At 39.8% G+C, this 13,853-nt stretch overlaps 1 protein-coding gene across 1 annotated transcript in view; it reads right to left on the bottom strand.

Annotated features, from left to right (window-relative positions):
• LOC139320230 (gamma-aminobutyric acid receptor subunit alpha-2) overlaps positions 1-13,853 on the bottom strand; it is a 441,414-nt gene that overhangs the window by 200,410 nt on the left and 227,151 nt on the right. Inside the window, exon 5 of the mRNA XM_070948459.1 lies at positions 1,473-1,693. Within this exon, the coding sequence (XP_070804560.1) occupies positions 1,473-1,693 (221 nt within the window). The remainder of the gene's footprint in view (positions 1-1,472; positions 1,694-13,853) is intronic.

The following is a 13,853-nucleotide window of genomic DNA, read 5'->3' as shown; positions in this document are numbered from 1 at the left end:
GGGCCCAGAGGGACACTGGGCCTTCTGGGCCTCATTTTTCATTGCCAAAGGCTTCGTCAAGTGCATCTGCCACAAGAAAGGAAGCCCTAAAGGCTGTGTGTGGCCTTCTGGGCCTATTTTTTCATTGCTGGAGGCCTCATCAAGTGGAACCCCAGTGAGAAAGAAGGCCCAGAAGGCCACGCGCAGCCCTCCGGGCCTCCTTTCTCATCAGCAAAGTGCTTGAGGATTGCACCCCTGTAGGCTTTGGCAGCCCTTTTCAAAAAGGCTTTGCAGGTAGGAACAGAGCTTTGGAAGGATGTACCGGCCCCTCCCAACAAAGGCTTTTTTCAAAGGGCTGCCAAAGCCTACAGGGACGCAATCTCTCTGCATGCTTCGGCAAGGAAATGGAAAATGGAGGGAAGGCCTGAAGCTGCAGGTGGCAGACTCGGACGATGAGGTGGTTGGGAAGGAACTTGGGACAGTCCTGGAGCCTGAGGAAGGCTCTGATGGATGCTCTGTATCAGAAGCAGAGATAGAGCCAGACATTTCTCAGCTGCCTTCGGAGTCGGAGATAAGTGGGGAGGAAGAACAGCTTAAGCCAGTTCCAGATGTGTGCATGCACAGAGCTGTTAGAAGAGGAGAACAACTGAATACAAGGAGACAACTCAGGAAGAAAGTATCCACACATGGATGCTGTATGGCCCCTCCCTGGCTGGGGAATAAATAGAAGGAAAGGGAATGGGTGGTTGCAGGAGACAACTGTTCGGATTTCTTTCGGAAGATTTGCTTATTGTGGTTCCTGCCTCAGAGACTGCTTGCCAGAACTTAATTTACAGCTTTGTGACTGGAAGCTCCTGGCCTGGCAAGTATCCCAAGGAAGGTCTGTTACTGGAATTAACCCTTTGAAGGATTATTGCCTGGACTTTTCAGTGTGTGAATGCCAGTAATTCACAGGAGCTAAATAAAGAGGGTTTTTTTTTGGAACAAGGAGTCTGTTTCTTGGTTCTGCTAAGGCTGGGTCAGAATACCTTCATTTGCAAACATCCAGGCCTCAATTCACAGAGAATAGAGGCCTAAGTGCGAGATCAGCAGCACAAGATCTCGTGCTGCTGATCTCACATGATCTCACGGTACATTAGGCCTCTGTTTTCTGTGAATGAACCAAAACCCTGAAGCAACGAAGCAGGCAAAGAAACATGACAGAGATGAGATCTTTGCAAGGTAAGTGAGTCTCTACAGGCGAAGTGCCTGTGAAGACCTTGCCGGGGTGGGGGAATAGGCAGGGTGAATGTTTCAGAGCCTCTGCGTTCATTCGTAAGAGCAAACAACTGCTGTGGTGCTGCAATATTCATAATTTCAGGACTTGTTCATAAACGATGGGGGTGCTTGTCACGTAATTTCAAATGTTCACTAAGGGAATGTTCATAACCTGAAGAATACCTGTATAGGAACTACAAACAGAAAAGGAAATGAATGAAAAGAAAAGCTCATACCTCATAGTATATAAAAGAGTACCATCATCCTGGATTCGTAGAAGCTTGTTTGGCATAGTCATATTGTGAGCTATTGACTTCTTTCCATTATGAAAGAATGTATCTGGAGTCCAGATTTTGCTGGCCATTAAATTATTTAGTCGGAGAATGTTCATGGGACCCTTGAATTTTAGCCTTTCATCTTTCCATTTTTGGCGGAAGAAAACATCTATTGTGTACTCCTGTAGTGGAAAAAAATGTTTCAACATGACAGTCAACTAAAAACAACAAGGCAGGTAGGCAATCTTTAATAAGCAATTCTTTTAAAAAATAAAATCTACCAATAAATAAATAATTCAGGAGTTTCTTGATCAAAACAAATTTATATGGGGGCTGAATTTATAGTCCTTTGAAAAAATTCTGGTCTACACCCTGATGAACCTGTACTGGAAAGCATCCTATTAGGTTAGAAGCTATCATAATAGTGTTTTATCTTGTTTTTGGTAAATAACCTGCAGGTGTCATTAATCTGATATTTGAGATAGATCCAGGATCATAGTATGATTCTATTACAACCCAGAGATCATATTCCCTCCACTCCTTTCACTTGGAGTCAGGATTTTCTCCATCCCTTTCTACCAGCACTATTGTTGAGATCTGCATGCTTAGAACTTTGTCTGCTAAGTAGTTTCTTCTGTCCATACTAGATGGTCATACTTTTTTCTCTGGGAGTGGAAGACACAGAAATGAGTTTGTAAATTAAAATCCTATAAAAGAGATTTCCAAAGCAAACACTTTTATTTTTCAAAGAGGGATTATAGAGATTTTCTTAGTGGTATTTATATATTAGAATCTAGATTACTTATGGGTTAGTTTCTCCAACACTCACATTTTCATTCAACATTTATATGATGATACCTTTTTCTAGAGTTATTCAAGTTTTCCTTCCATTTTTTCTCCCACCTAAAACAAGTGATAGTTTTTTTTTCTGCTGCTGTAGTTCTCACAAGACATGCTGCTTGTCAAATGGAGTAAGCACTGACTGCAGATACTTGCCATAATCAACTACTCCCCTATTATGATTCTTGACGGATCAATTTGTATATCCATATAAATTGTCTTAATACTCTCCCCAATCTCTTGACATCAGTTGAGTCTGGTAAACACTAATAGTAGGAGCTCTTAAATGATGGATCATCAACTTTGCAATTGCTCAGAAAATACAGTACTCTAAGCATCTGTTTTCAGGCCTTTATGAATCTAAGATAACTTTTATTGTCACTTTTCCTGTGTACACAGTGGCACACATTAAAAATGAAATTCTGATGCCCACCCTCAAAAGAACAGACACACACACATACATGTCCATTTGGTATACATCCAGTCCAAGGGTGGGTTCTACTTACCTTTACTACTGGTTCACTATGGGAGCGCGCGCGCGCACGTTTCTGCTCATGCACAGAAGCTTCATAAACATCCAGGCAGGTAGGCGGAGCCTCTGCTACTTTTACTACCAGTTCTAAAGAACCGGACAGAACGAGGAGCAACCCACTACTGATCTAGTCTATTTTGAATACATAGTAGAAAAGAGTCTTGAGAGTTAAGAAGGTTGGTACTATATGTTACAAAGCTATTACAGAATCTAGTTATTCTGTTTTAGGTATCACGAAGCCTCCTCCCAGAAAATAACCAGGAAAACCAGTCAAGGAGAAGATGTGTGCACATCCCCATCAAGCATCGCTTATAGTCCATGTCCTGGACAAAAGGAAGTGAGCTTCCTTTATGAACATTTTATTTTAGTTTGCTTCTGATTGATGTTGTTTATTATTAATCTGACACTATTTGTTTTATATATTACTTGTTCATTTAAACTGCTTATGTGCTGATTTCTTGATATAATGAAGTATTCCATTATATACGTTACATTACAAAGTAAATTAAAATCCTTGTTCACAGAGTCAACAAATCATAAATCTATACAGTACTATCACCACTAATAATAATTGACTATCTTGAAGCTAAAGTATTTAATTGGGGCAGAACTGGAATAAACTGGAATAAGAAGCTCAGGATTTATTGAATGGTAGATATCCCAATTATATCATTTTAAAGTTCCCATTTATTATTACATAGGAAATGCTCCAATATTTTGGAAAAAAGAGCAAGATTTTCTAAATACTTTTTTCATTGCTCATAGTTTAAGAAAATGTTATACATTTTCCTGAGTAATCAGCAACAATCCTAATTATCTATCTAGATTTAATATTACATGTTTCCACTACAATTGTGGTGATTACTCATTTAATGTTATAGGTTGTTTTGTTTGCTTTTGTTTTACAGCAGAGTTGTCAAACTCAACGCCCATGGGCTGGATCCAGTCCATGGGGTGCTTAAATCCGGGCCGGCCTGGAAATATCAAAGGACTGGCCCGTGGTGCCTCTGTCAGCCAAAATGGGCTGCCTAGGGGTGTGTGTGTGTGTGTCTCCATGCTGCCCATTTTTGGCCAGCAGGGTGCTGCTGGAGGCTGGGGAGGTGGAAAACGGCCCATGCAGGGGCCTCAGGAGGCCTCCGTGTGGCCTGTTTTGGCCAGCAGGGTGCTTCAGAAGGCGTCTGTCCCATCTCCCCCCCTCCCGCTCCCCCTGGCCTGCAGAGAACTACAATGCTGATCTGGCCCTCGAAGAAATCCAATTTGACACCCCTGTTTTAGGGGAAATAGTTGTCTTTTATTATTGTCTTTAAATGAATTGTTTTTCCTCTTAGGCTAGTGTCACAATAAATTTACATTACTGGTGCTCTGTGGTTCTTTTAGGGTATCGTTTCACAAGAATAATCTAACCAATTTCATAAAGCTGAAAACATGCAATCTATTTTATTCTTGCTCTTTACCTTCTTTTGGTTAATGTCCATTATTCAATATATCTAAATTCAAGAAACACATCCTGTACTTTCATCCAAGGAACATTCTTTTTACATGAACTAGTAAAGCAACAATTAAAACTACATTTCTCACTAGAAGAAAAAGGAAGCAACCTTGGTTTTGGTTTCCAAAGATTGGGTGGCAATTGGCCTGCCATGAGAGGTAATGGACATGAACAAAACCCCTGGAAGTAATTCTGTTTCAAAAAGTCAATTCAAGGCAGTTTTCTGATGTAGAAAGGAATGAGGAGAAAATAATCCCCCTCCAATTTAACTTTTTCAGAAAACCCACCACTATCCATTATAGTTACCTCTGTATATTACTGTATATTACTAGGATGCTGATGCAAGAGAAATATGAGTTCAAGCTTTGGAAGTCTGTAAAGTAAAGGAAAGCTGACGTAACATAACTACAGTTGTGAATTCACTTAATGGCTGCTTTGCTTAACAACTGAGTTGCCAATTCTGGTTGAAAAAAGAATTGGATATCACCTCCATTTTCACCAATACAGCAAACCCACTCATTGTTTAATGTTTAATATGTCTTGGAATTTCTGAGGAGCAGATTTATCACACCTTATGATATCTTTAGAATCTTTATGGGACATTCCTTTCAGGCACTGTTTGAGATTTTTATCTCATACACCTATGATTCTTTTTGCAGATTCTATGGCTAGCTAAACTTAAAAATAATTATTTCACTTTCCTTTTTTCCTGCTTAAGTCTGATTATAATTATACCTTGGGATACAGTAAGTTGGAGAGTTAATTTTCTTAGGCACATGCATCCAAAGGCCAGAGAGATGGCACTAGGAAATTTATTTCACTTTAGTTATTCTCTTTTTCTTTGTTCAGTATTAGCTAATGGATCGTGGTTATGTGGCCCCCACATGCTTCATTTAACAGGTTTGAGGTGTAGGATGACAGGTAATGGAATTCCTCTGGAAATATATGGAAGCAACAGTAATTACCAAAGACATACAATAAGCCAGAAAGCCAAGGCCAGAATGTATAATCAGCCAAGAGGCCAACAAAAGATGATGGCAGAGACCCCCTCCCATCCTAAGCATTCCCCTCTTGTCATTACAGAATTTAAAATAAAGCAAGAAAAGGAGAAAAGAGGGAGAACTCCCTGAAAACTCCTCAGAAGGAGGATAAGTGACAGAGGAGGAAAAATAAGTTTTTAAAAGTGTTTTTTTATGGAAGCAGTGGATTTTACATGATACTCAAAAGAACCTGGATAAACTTTGGAAAGGAAAAACTAAAATAAAGGCAATTTTCAAACTTTGGAAAGGAAGAACTAAAATAAAGGCAAGTTAGAATAAAGGCAATTTTCAAATGTAAGATCAATCAGCCTATTGATAGCATACTTTGCAAAGTGTACTTTTCAAATTGTACTCTGCTCAAAGAGAAGCAGGAGATCAAGCCATATTCAAAACCCAGTAAAAGTTGAATTTATCTCAGATTTTGTTCATTGGGTGATAGAGCTTCCTTCTGTACTGTCAACAGATTTTTGAGATGGTGCTGACCAGCAATTACTTTGCCCATAGAACCAATCTATCAATTAGTTCCGTATCATGCTTTTTTAGTAAAGCTCTCATTTTAGCCCAACTATTAATTAGCCCCACTTCATGGATTACTGCCTTCTCATGCCGAAGGTGCTTATGTAGCTCAATGAAGCTATGAACTATGCTGTGCAGGGACACCCAAGATGGACAGGTCATAGCAGAGAGCTCTGACAAAACGTGATCCACTGGAAAAGGAAATGGCAACCTACTCCAGTATCTTTGCCATGAAAACCCCATGGACAGTATCAAAAGGAAAAAAGATATGACACCGTAAGATGAGCCCCCCCAAGTCGAAAGGTGTCCAATATGCTACTGGGGAAGAGCAGAAGGCTAGTACTAGTAGCACCAGAAAGAGTGAAGCGACTGGGCCAAAACCAAAAGGACGCTCAGCTGTGCATGCATCTGGTGGTGAAAGTAAAGTCTGATGCTATAAAGATCTATAGGAACCTGGAATGCAAGATCCATGAATCAAGGCAAGCTGGACGTAGTGAAACAAGAGATGACAGGATTGAACATGGGGCAAAAACTTCTAAAAGCCATTTTAGAATGGCAGGCCCTTTGAACCTGTAAACAACTACAAATCTTTTTGGGGTTCGCTAACTTTTATAGGCAATTCATTCCATCCTCTGCGAGAATAGCCTTGCCAATCACAGAACTGCTGAGAACAGGGAAAACCAGGGCTAAACCCCAGCTAAGCCAGCCACTCCAATGGACGATGGAATGCCAAAAAGCATTTGAAAGTCTGAAAAGGCTACTTGCAAAAGAACTGGTTCTGAAGCACCCTGATTCCGAGGAATCCTTCGTGATCCAAGCTGACACCAGCAACGTGGCCATAGGGGCCGACCTCCTACAGAGAAATGAGGGGAATCTGCAACTGTGTACCTACAGCTCTCGAAAATTCAGTGACATGGAGAGACGCTGGACTGTATGGGAAAAGGAGGCTTTTGCGATCTGGTGGGCACTATTGAAATGGCGCCACCTCCTGGTACCGTTTGAAGTGTGCATTGACCATAAAAATTCGAAGGTACCTAGAACTTCTCATAAACTCTCACTGAAGCAGGTTCGGTGGGTGCAGTACTTCAATCAATTTAACTTCACCTTGAAATACCTCCCAGGAGGAAAAAACTTTCTGGCTGATGGCTTCTTGAGAATGTCCCAGTACAAGAATACTCGGGAGGAGGTGGTTAACGTAATTATTCCGCTACCCAGAAGGTGGCTGAGATGGCCACCAATAACGACCCGTGCAACAACTGACCACATCAGGGGAGGAAGTGGCCAAGAAACTCAAAACTGAGTTGCAAAGTGACCCCTGGTTCAAGAACCACCTGCAGCTGACTTCCGGTTTGCTTCTCGCCGCCGCCAGACGATCCCTCGGGATCGCCAGCCCCATTGTCTGTAAAGAGCCGCCTTTATAACTGAAAGGCGGCTCGAAAAAACTCCGTTTCCATGTGGAAATGGAGATAGAGCCGGCGGGGGTAGGTAGAGCTCTCTGCGTAGCCCCAAAAGTTTTTTTTTACTTTTGGGGACGAAGCACATGAGGCTCCCTCTTTCCCTCGCCGCCGCTCCGGGCTTTGGGAGACCTCTGCTATATGCAGAGCTAGGCGACAAGAACAAGCCTACAAAATTAACAGAATAAATAAAAAGGATGTGAGCTGGACCTGTGACCCTGAAGCGCAAGTATTTCATTTATTTTACAACAGTTATTGAAGAAGGAAAAGGAAAAGGAAAAAAGAATCTTTAAAAATGGCGACTGCCGAGGCTTGAGAAGGGGCTGAAAGGAAGAGTCCTTCCATTTCCTATTAAGATACAAAGTAGCGGAATAAATACTTCTGGCTACATTTGAAGATAAAGCTCTACTTTTGTGTTTTCTTTTTCCTGGAGATTTGATATTGATCTTGGTTGGAAAGAAGTTTTTTTTTCTTCTTTGCCTCTCTTTTCTTTTCTAAAAAAGTTTGTCTGTGTGGAAACATGGCATTAAAACTCACAAAGCTGGACAAACAAGCGGTGGGGGGGGATTCCCCCATTAATAAATTACGTGAACAAGTTCTAAATCTCCAATCTCAGAAAACTGATTTTAACATAATTGAATTTCTTTTGGAGGAGATTGTAAGAAGGGATGAGATTGTGAATCAGAACTTTGAAAAATTTAAGCAGGAAATTAAAGAATTAGTGCAATTAAAGTTTGATACTTTGGACCGAAAAATTATAAAAATGGCTAATGGTTTTACAGAATTTATGATTCAGTTGGATGCAAATACTAACACATTAGAGTCTAAAGTGGATGAAATTGAGGACAATTTGGACAATAGAATACAAAAAATTGAAAATGATTTGACAAACACTCAAGACAATAGCTCAGAAGAAAAACCTAAAATGGAGGCTGATCAAAAGACTTGTAATGCAGAAAACATACAACAACGGATTGAAAGAGAAGTTTTAATGATGCAATATAATTTTACTGAATATGTGATTAGACTGAGAGGATTGCAGGAAAATAACAGAGATTTAAGGAAAATATCTTCTGAAATTCTGGCTGGGATCTTAAAGGTTCAACCTGAGGAAGTATTTTGTAGGATTGATAGAGTTTATAGAATAAATTCCTGGATTGCAAAGCAAAGGCAATTACCTAGAAATGTGGTGATTTATTTTACAGATAAAGAAATAAGAAATAATATTGTGCAAAATTCCTTTAACTCTACTTTGCAATTGTTTGGAAGAAAGATTTGGATATACAAAGAGCTCCCGCCCAAGATGTTATCGGAAAGAAAAAAATTTGGTTTTCTGGTGTCTGAGCTTAAGAAAAGAAATATTTTATTCAGGTGGGATGCTCCAGTTGGTATAATATTGAGATATCAAGGAGAAAGATACCAACTAAATACTGTTGTAAAAGCGGAAGAATTTTATCAAAAAATTTTGAAAATGAATTTAACATCTTTATGCATAATACAGGATAAGCAGAAGGAGTTGGAAACAAAGGGAAAATATCGAATTATAGAGGCTGCTGTGGACAAATTGCCTTTGGATTCTTTAGACAACTCAGCTGGATTATCTACAAATATGAGAGAAGTGGTATCGGACTCTAACGTGATGACTCATCAAGTCACAGATAAGCATGGAAACCAATTAGCTGATACACAATTGACAAAAAAAAGTATGAGACACAAAAGCAAAACCAACAAGATCAAGTCATAAAGCAGAATGAAAACCGATTAGCTGATATACAACTTGTAGAAAGGAAACCAGGATGGAGATCAAACCCACAAAAAGAAAAGAAAAAAAGAAATAGGTCTCACAAAAACAAAAACTTCTAAATTAAGCAACAGTGAAGCCAGTTATTTTTTTAAAAAAATGACTGAATATATGAAAAGATAGTTGAGGCGAAGTATTGGTTAACATTATCCTGAGGAGAGTGACAGACCTCTGCAATGCCGTAATTTGGGGATGTGAAAAGAGCCTTGAATTGTTGGATTGGAATTATCTATTTTGGATTTCTTTTTTTTTATTGATAAATGTATTATATTTATCTTGAGCTATAAGGCAAGAGAGCTTCGCTGGGGCACGCAGAAGATCTGGTTGTTACCCATTATGATGATGGGAATTAAAAATCCTGATGAAAGCCACAATTACAATTATATGGAATATAATTATAATGTCACTCGGGTGGTTGTTTTCTTTTTTTTTATATATATATGAGGATATTCATTACTGATGGGGGCAGATGATGACTGAGGATTTTGAACAAACTGTTGCAACCGGGATGCTATGTTACCCTAATATGGATGATGGACTCAACAATCCAGTGGAAAGATATCAAAGAAGACATTATATGGATTATAAATTTAAAGTCATTGATTTTTTCTATATAACGGAATATATTTTTTTTAGCAGGGCGGGCAGTAGATTAAAGTTATTAAGAATTGTTGTGCATGGTAATTTTGTAGGAAAGTGGGTGGAAATAGGTTAGTTTACTATTTGTTTAGTTTAAGAAAAGGGATGTTTAAGTGATATATTTAGGGGAGTGGAGGAAATGGATAGAGTTGAATAAATGTTAAATTAAGATTTATGGGGAAGGCTGCTTTGAAATGTCATATTAATATATACAAAAGATTAAATGTTAAAGTAGGATTTATTATATAGTCCTAAAGTGGAAGGTTATTTGAATTGTTATATATATAAGTATGGGGGAGGAGGAAAAAAGGCAGATTGTTGCTAGATTGGGAGTTATAATATTATTATGCTAAATTAGAAGTTATTATATAATGTTATTTTGAAACGTATGGTAAAAGGGGGAAGTACTAATATTAATAATATTACTAGCATGTAAGGGTCAGTATTTAGAGGAGGGAGTAAGGGGATGGTAAAATATTATATTATATAATCTGTTATGAATTAGGTTTTTTGTTGTGAAGAAGTCACAGGGGGGGATGGGTGGTGAGGGGGGGGTTAGGGAGGAGGGGGGGAGAAAAATGGGGGAAAATTTGTATTTGAAAACTTTTTCAATAAAAAAAAAAAGAACCACCTGCAGCTCTTGACCATTAGGGACAAGCTTGCCTGGAAGGGACTATATGTCCCTAACAACTTGCGGATGCAGGTCCTACGAAGGAGGCATAATGCCAGGCAGGCATGGGACTTTGGGTTCTTAAAAATTCTGCAGACTTCATAGTCAAGCTGCCACAAAGTGGAGGGAATACCATGATTTGGACAGTGATTGACCTATTTTCCAAGCAGGTTCATTTCCTCCCTTCTCTGGATTACTGTCCATCCACAAACTGGCGAAGTTGTTCCTGAGGCATATCTACTGATTGCATGAGGTCCCACGCAGGAGTATTTCAGATTGGGGTTCCAATTCACAGCTAAGTTCTGGAGAGAGTTTTTAAAGTCCATTGGATCCTCCCAGGGGCTTAGTTCAGCTTTTCATCCAAGTACCAAGGGGGTGGTGGAAAGAATTAACACCATGGTGGAGCTGTACCTAAGGTGTTATGTCAACTACCAGCAGACTAATTGGGCAGAACTACTGTCTTTTGCTGAAGTGGCATACAATAAAGCAATGCACAGCAGCACCTTGAAGGGAGGATTTACTCCCTTCAAGGTGGTCAATAAGGTAGACTTTGTCCCCATGCCAGAATACCCCCAGGTATTAGTCTAAAGGAGTGGGTGGACTCATTGCAGAATACGTGGGGAAATGTAAGGCAAAAACAGAAGCCTACAAACAGCAAGCTGATAAGAAACTAGACCCTCAGAGACCTTTCCAGGTGGGGGAGAAGATTTATCTCTCCATAAAGAACTTAAAGCTAAAGTTGCCCTGCAAAAAAATAGGTCCTAAATTCTTGGGGCCATTCCCCATCATAAAGGTAATCAATCCAGTTACTGTGGAACTAAAACTTCCCTGCCTTTTGGGGAAGCTACACCCGGTATTCCACAGTAGCCTATTAAAACCATTGAGACTGTGTCAGCCCTGAAGCCATTTTGGGAGCATCTTCAGGGCAGCCCAACCCAGCGAGGCTGGGTGGAGCTGTGGGAATGTGAGTGGGGAGATACAGATAGCTGGGGAATGTGTAGCCAAAATAGCATTCTTTCTTGTGTGAGCCAAGGACGCTCTTCCAGGTATTGGAGGGGCATGGACAAAAGCCAGCCAGAGTTGGGACTGTGAACTGATTGGAATTTGTGATGGCCGTGTGACCTGGGGGCAAAAACTTTAGGTTTTGATTTGGGTGGGTGAAACCTCGGGTCCTTCAGAGTAGGGTTTTTACCAACTGTGCCAATTTGACATTCCTAACAAATTTATGAAATGAAAAACCCATGGACAGTACCAAAAGGCAAAAAGATATGATGCTGGAAGATGAGCCCCTCAGGTCCGAAGGTGTCCAATATGCTACTGAGGAAGAGCAGAGGGCTAGTACTAGTAGCACCAGAAACAATGAAGCAACTGAGTCAAAGCTGAAAGAACACACAGCTGTGGATGTATCTGGTGGTGAAAGGAAAGCTGGATGTGGTTAAACAAGATATGACAAGACTGAACATTGACATCTTAGGAATCAGTGAACTAAAATGGACAGGAATGGATGAATTTAATTCAGATGACCATCAGGTATACTACTGTAGGCAAGAATCTTTCAGAAGAAATGGAGTAGCCTTCATACTCAATAAAAGAGTAGGAAAATAGCGAGCTGCACTGGCTTCCGGTGGTCTTCCGGGTGCGCTTCAAGGTTTTGGTTCTCACCTTTAAAGCCGTCGGTCAAGCAATGTCAACTGGCGACCCCCAGGGGGAGAGCCTTCTCTGTGGGGGCACCCACCCTCTGGAACGAACTACCCCCAGGGATACGACTGATCCCAGACCTCCGTACTTTCCGCCGGGCTCTGAAGACTTTCTTGTTTCAGCAAGCCAGGCTGGCTTAAGATTTTAATTGATTAATTTTTATGGGTAAGGGGTTTTAAAATTGGGAAGCCAAATTGATTTAATTATTTTTTAAATTATTTTAATTTTCATACTGTATGTATTTTAACCTTGGCTGTTCACTGCCCTGAGTCCTTCGGGAGAAGGGCGGTATAATCAATCAATCAATCAATCAATCAATAAATAAATAAATACAGTACTGGGATACAATCCCCAAAATGACAGAATGATCTCAGTTCAAATCCAAGGCAAACCATTCAACATCACAGTAGTCCACATCTATGTCCCAACCACTGGTGCTGAACAGTCTGAAGTTGACCAGTTCTATAAAGCCCTACAACATCTTATAGAATTAACACCAAAAAATGATGTTCTTATCATTGGAATGCTAAAGTAGGAAGACAAAAGATAACAGGAATAACAGGCAAGTTTGGCTTTGGAGTACAAAATGAAGCAGGGCACAGGCTGATAGAATTTTGTCAAGAGAATATGATGGTCATAACAAACACTCTTTTCCAACCACCCAAGAGACGACTCTACATATGGACGTCACCAGATGGTCAACACAGAAATCAGATTGACTATGTGCTCTGCAGCCAAAGATGGAGAAGCGCTATACAGTCAGTAAAAACAAGACCAGGAGCTGACTGTGGCTCAGATCATGAGCTTCTCGTTGCAAAATATAAGCTTAAATTGAAAAAAGTAGGGAAAAGCACTAGGCCACTCAGGTATGAACTAAATCATATCCCTGATGAATATACAGTAGAGGTGACAAATAGATTTAAGAAATTAGATATGGTAGACAGAGTGCCTGAAGAACTATGGACAGAGGTTCGCAACATTGTACAAGAGGTAGCAACTAAAACCACCCCAAAGAAAAAGAAACGCAAGAAAGCAAAATGGCTGTCTGAGGAAGCTTTACAAATAGCTGAGGAAAGAAGGGAAGCAAAAGGCAAGGGAGAAAGAGAAAGATACACCTAATTGAATGCAGAATTCCAGGGAATAGCTAGAAGGGATAAGAATGCCTTCTTAAATGAACAATGCAAAGAAATAGAAGAAAACAATAGAATAGAGAGGACCAGAGATCTCTTCAAGAAAATTGGAGATATGAAGGGAACGTTTCAGGCAAAGATGGGCATGATAAAGGACCAAAATGGCAGGAACCTAACAGAGGCAGAAGAGATTAAGAAGTGGTGTAGTGTTCATAGCCTCAAATCCGGAGAAAAAGAATGGTGTAGTGATTTATATAAATAAAAGATTGCCAGCTAAAATTATAGAAGCAGATGACTGTGGAAGATATATAGCAATTGAACTTTATACATATAATGGTCCAATTTTGGTGATTGGAATTTATGCTCCTAATCAGCAACAAGAAAATTTCTATAAAATATTGTATTCTAAAATATTACAATGGGACTATAGATCTATTTTACTTATGGGAGATTGGAATGGAGTAATAGATCCTAAAAAAGATAAAAAGAGTTTGGCAAAGTCATGTGTTAAATTATCACAGATCTTTTTTGAT

Source organism: Pituophis catenifer, unplaced genomic scaffold (assembly GCF_029215685.1).
Source record: "Pituophis catenifer annectens isolate HBS135680 unplaced genomic scaffold, rPitCat1.0.hap2 SCAF_8, whole genome shotgun sequence".
NCBI lineage: Eukaryota > Metazoa > Chordata > Lepidosauria > Squamata > Colubridae > Pituophis > Pituophis catenifer.
The sequence above is the reverse complement of the archived record's forward strand: the minus strand, read 5'-3'. Positions and strand labels throughout refer to the sequence as shown.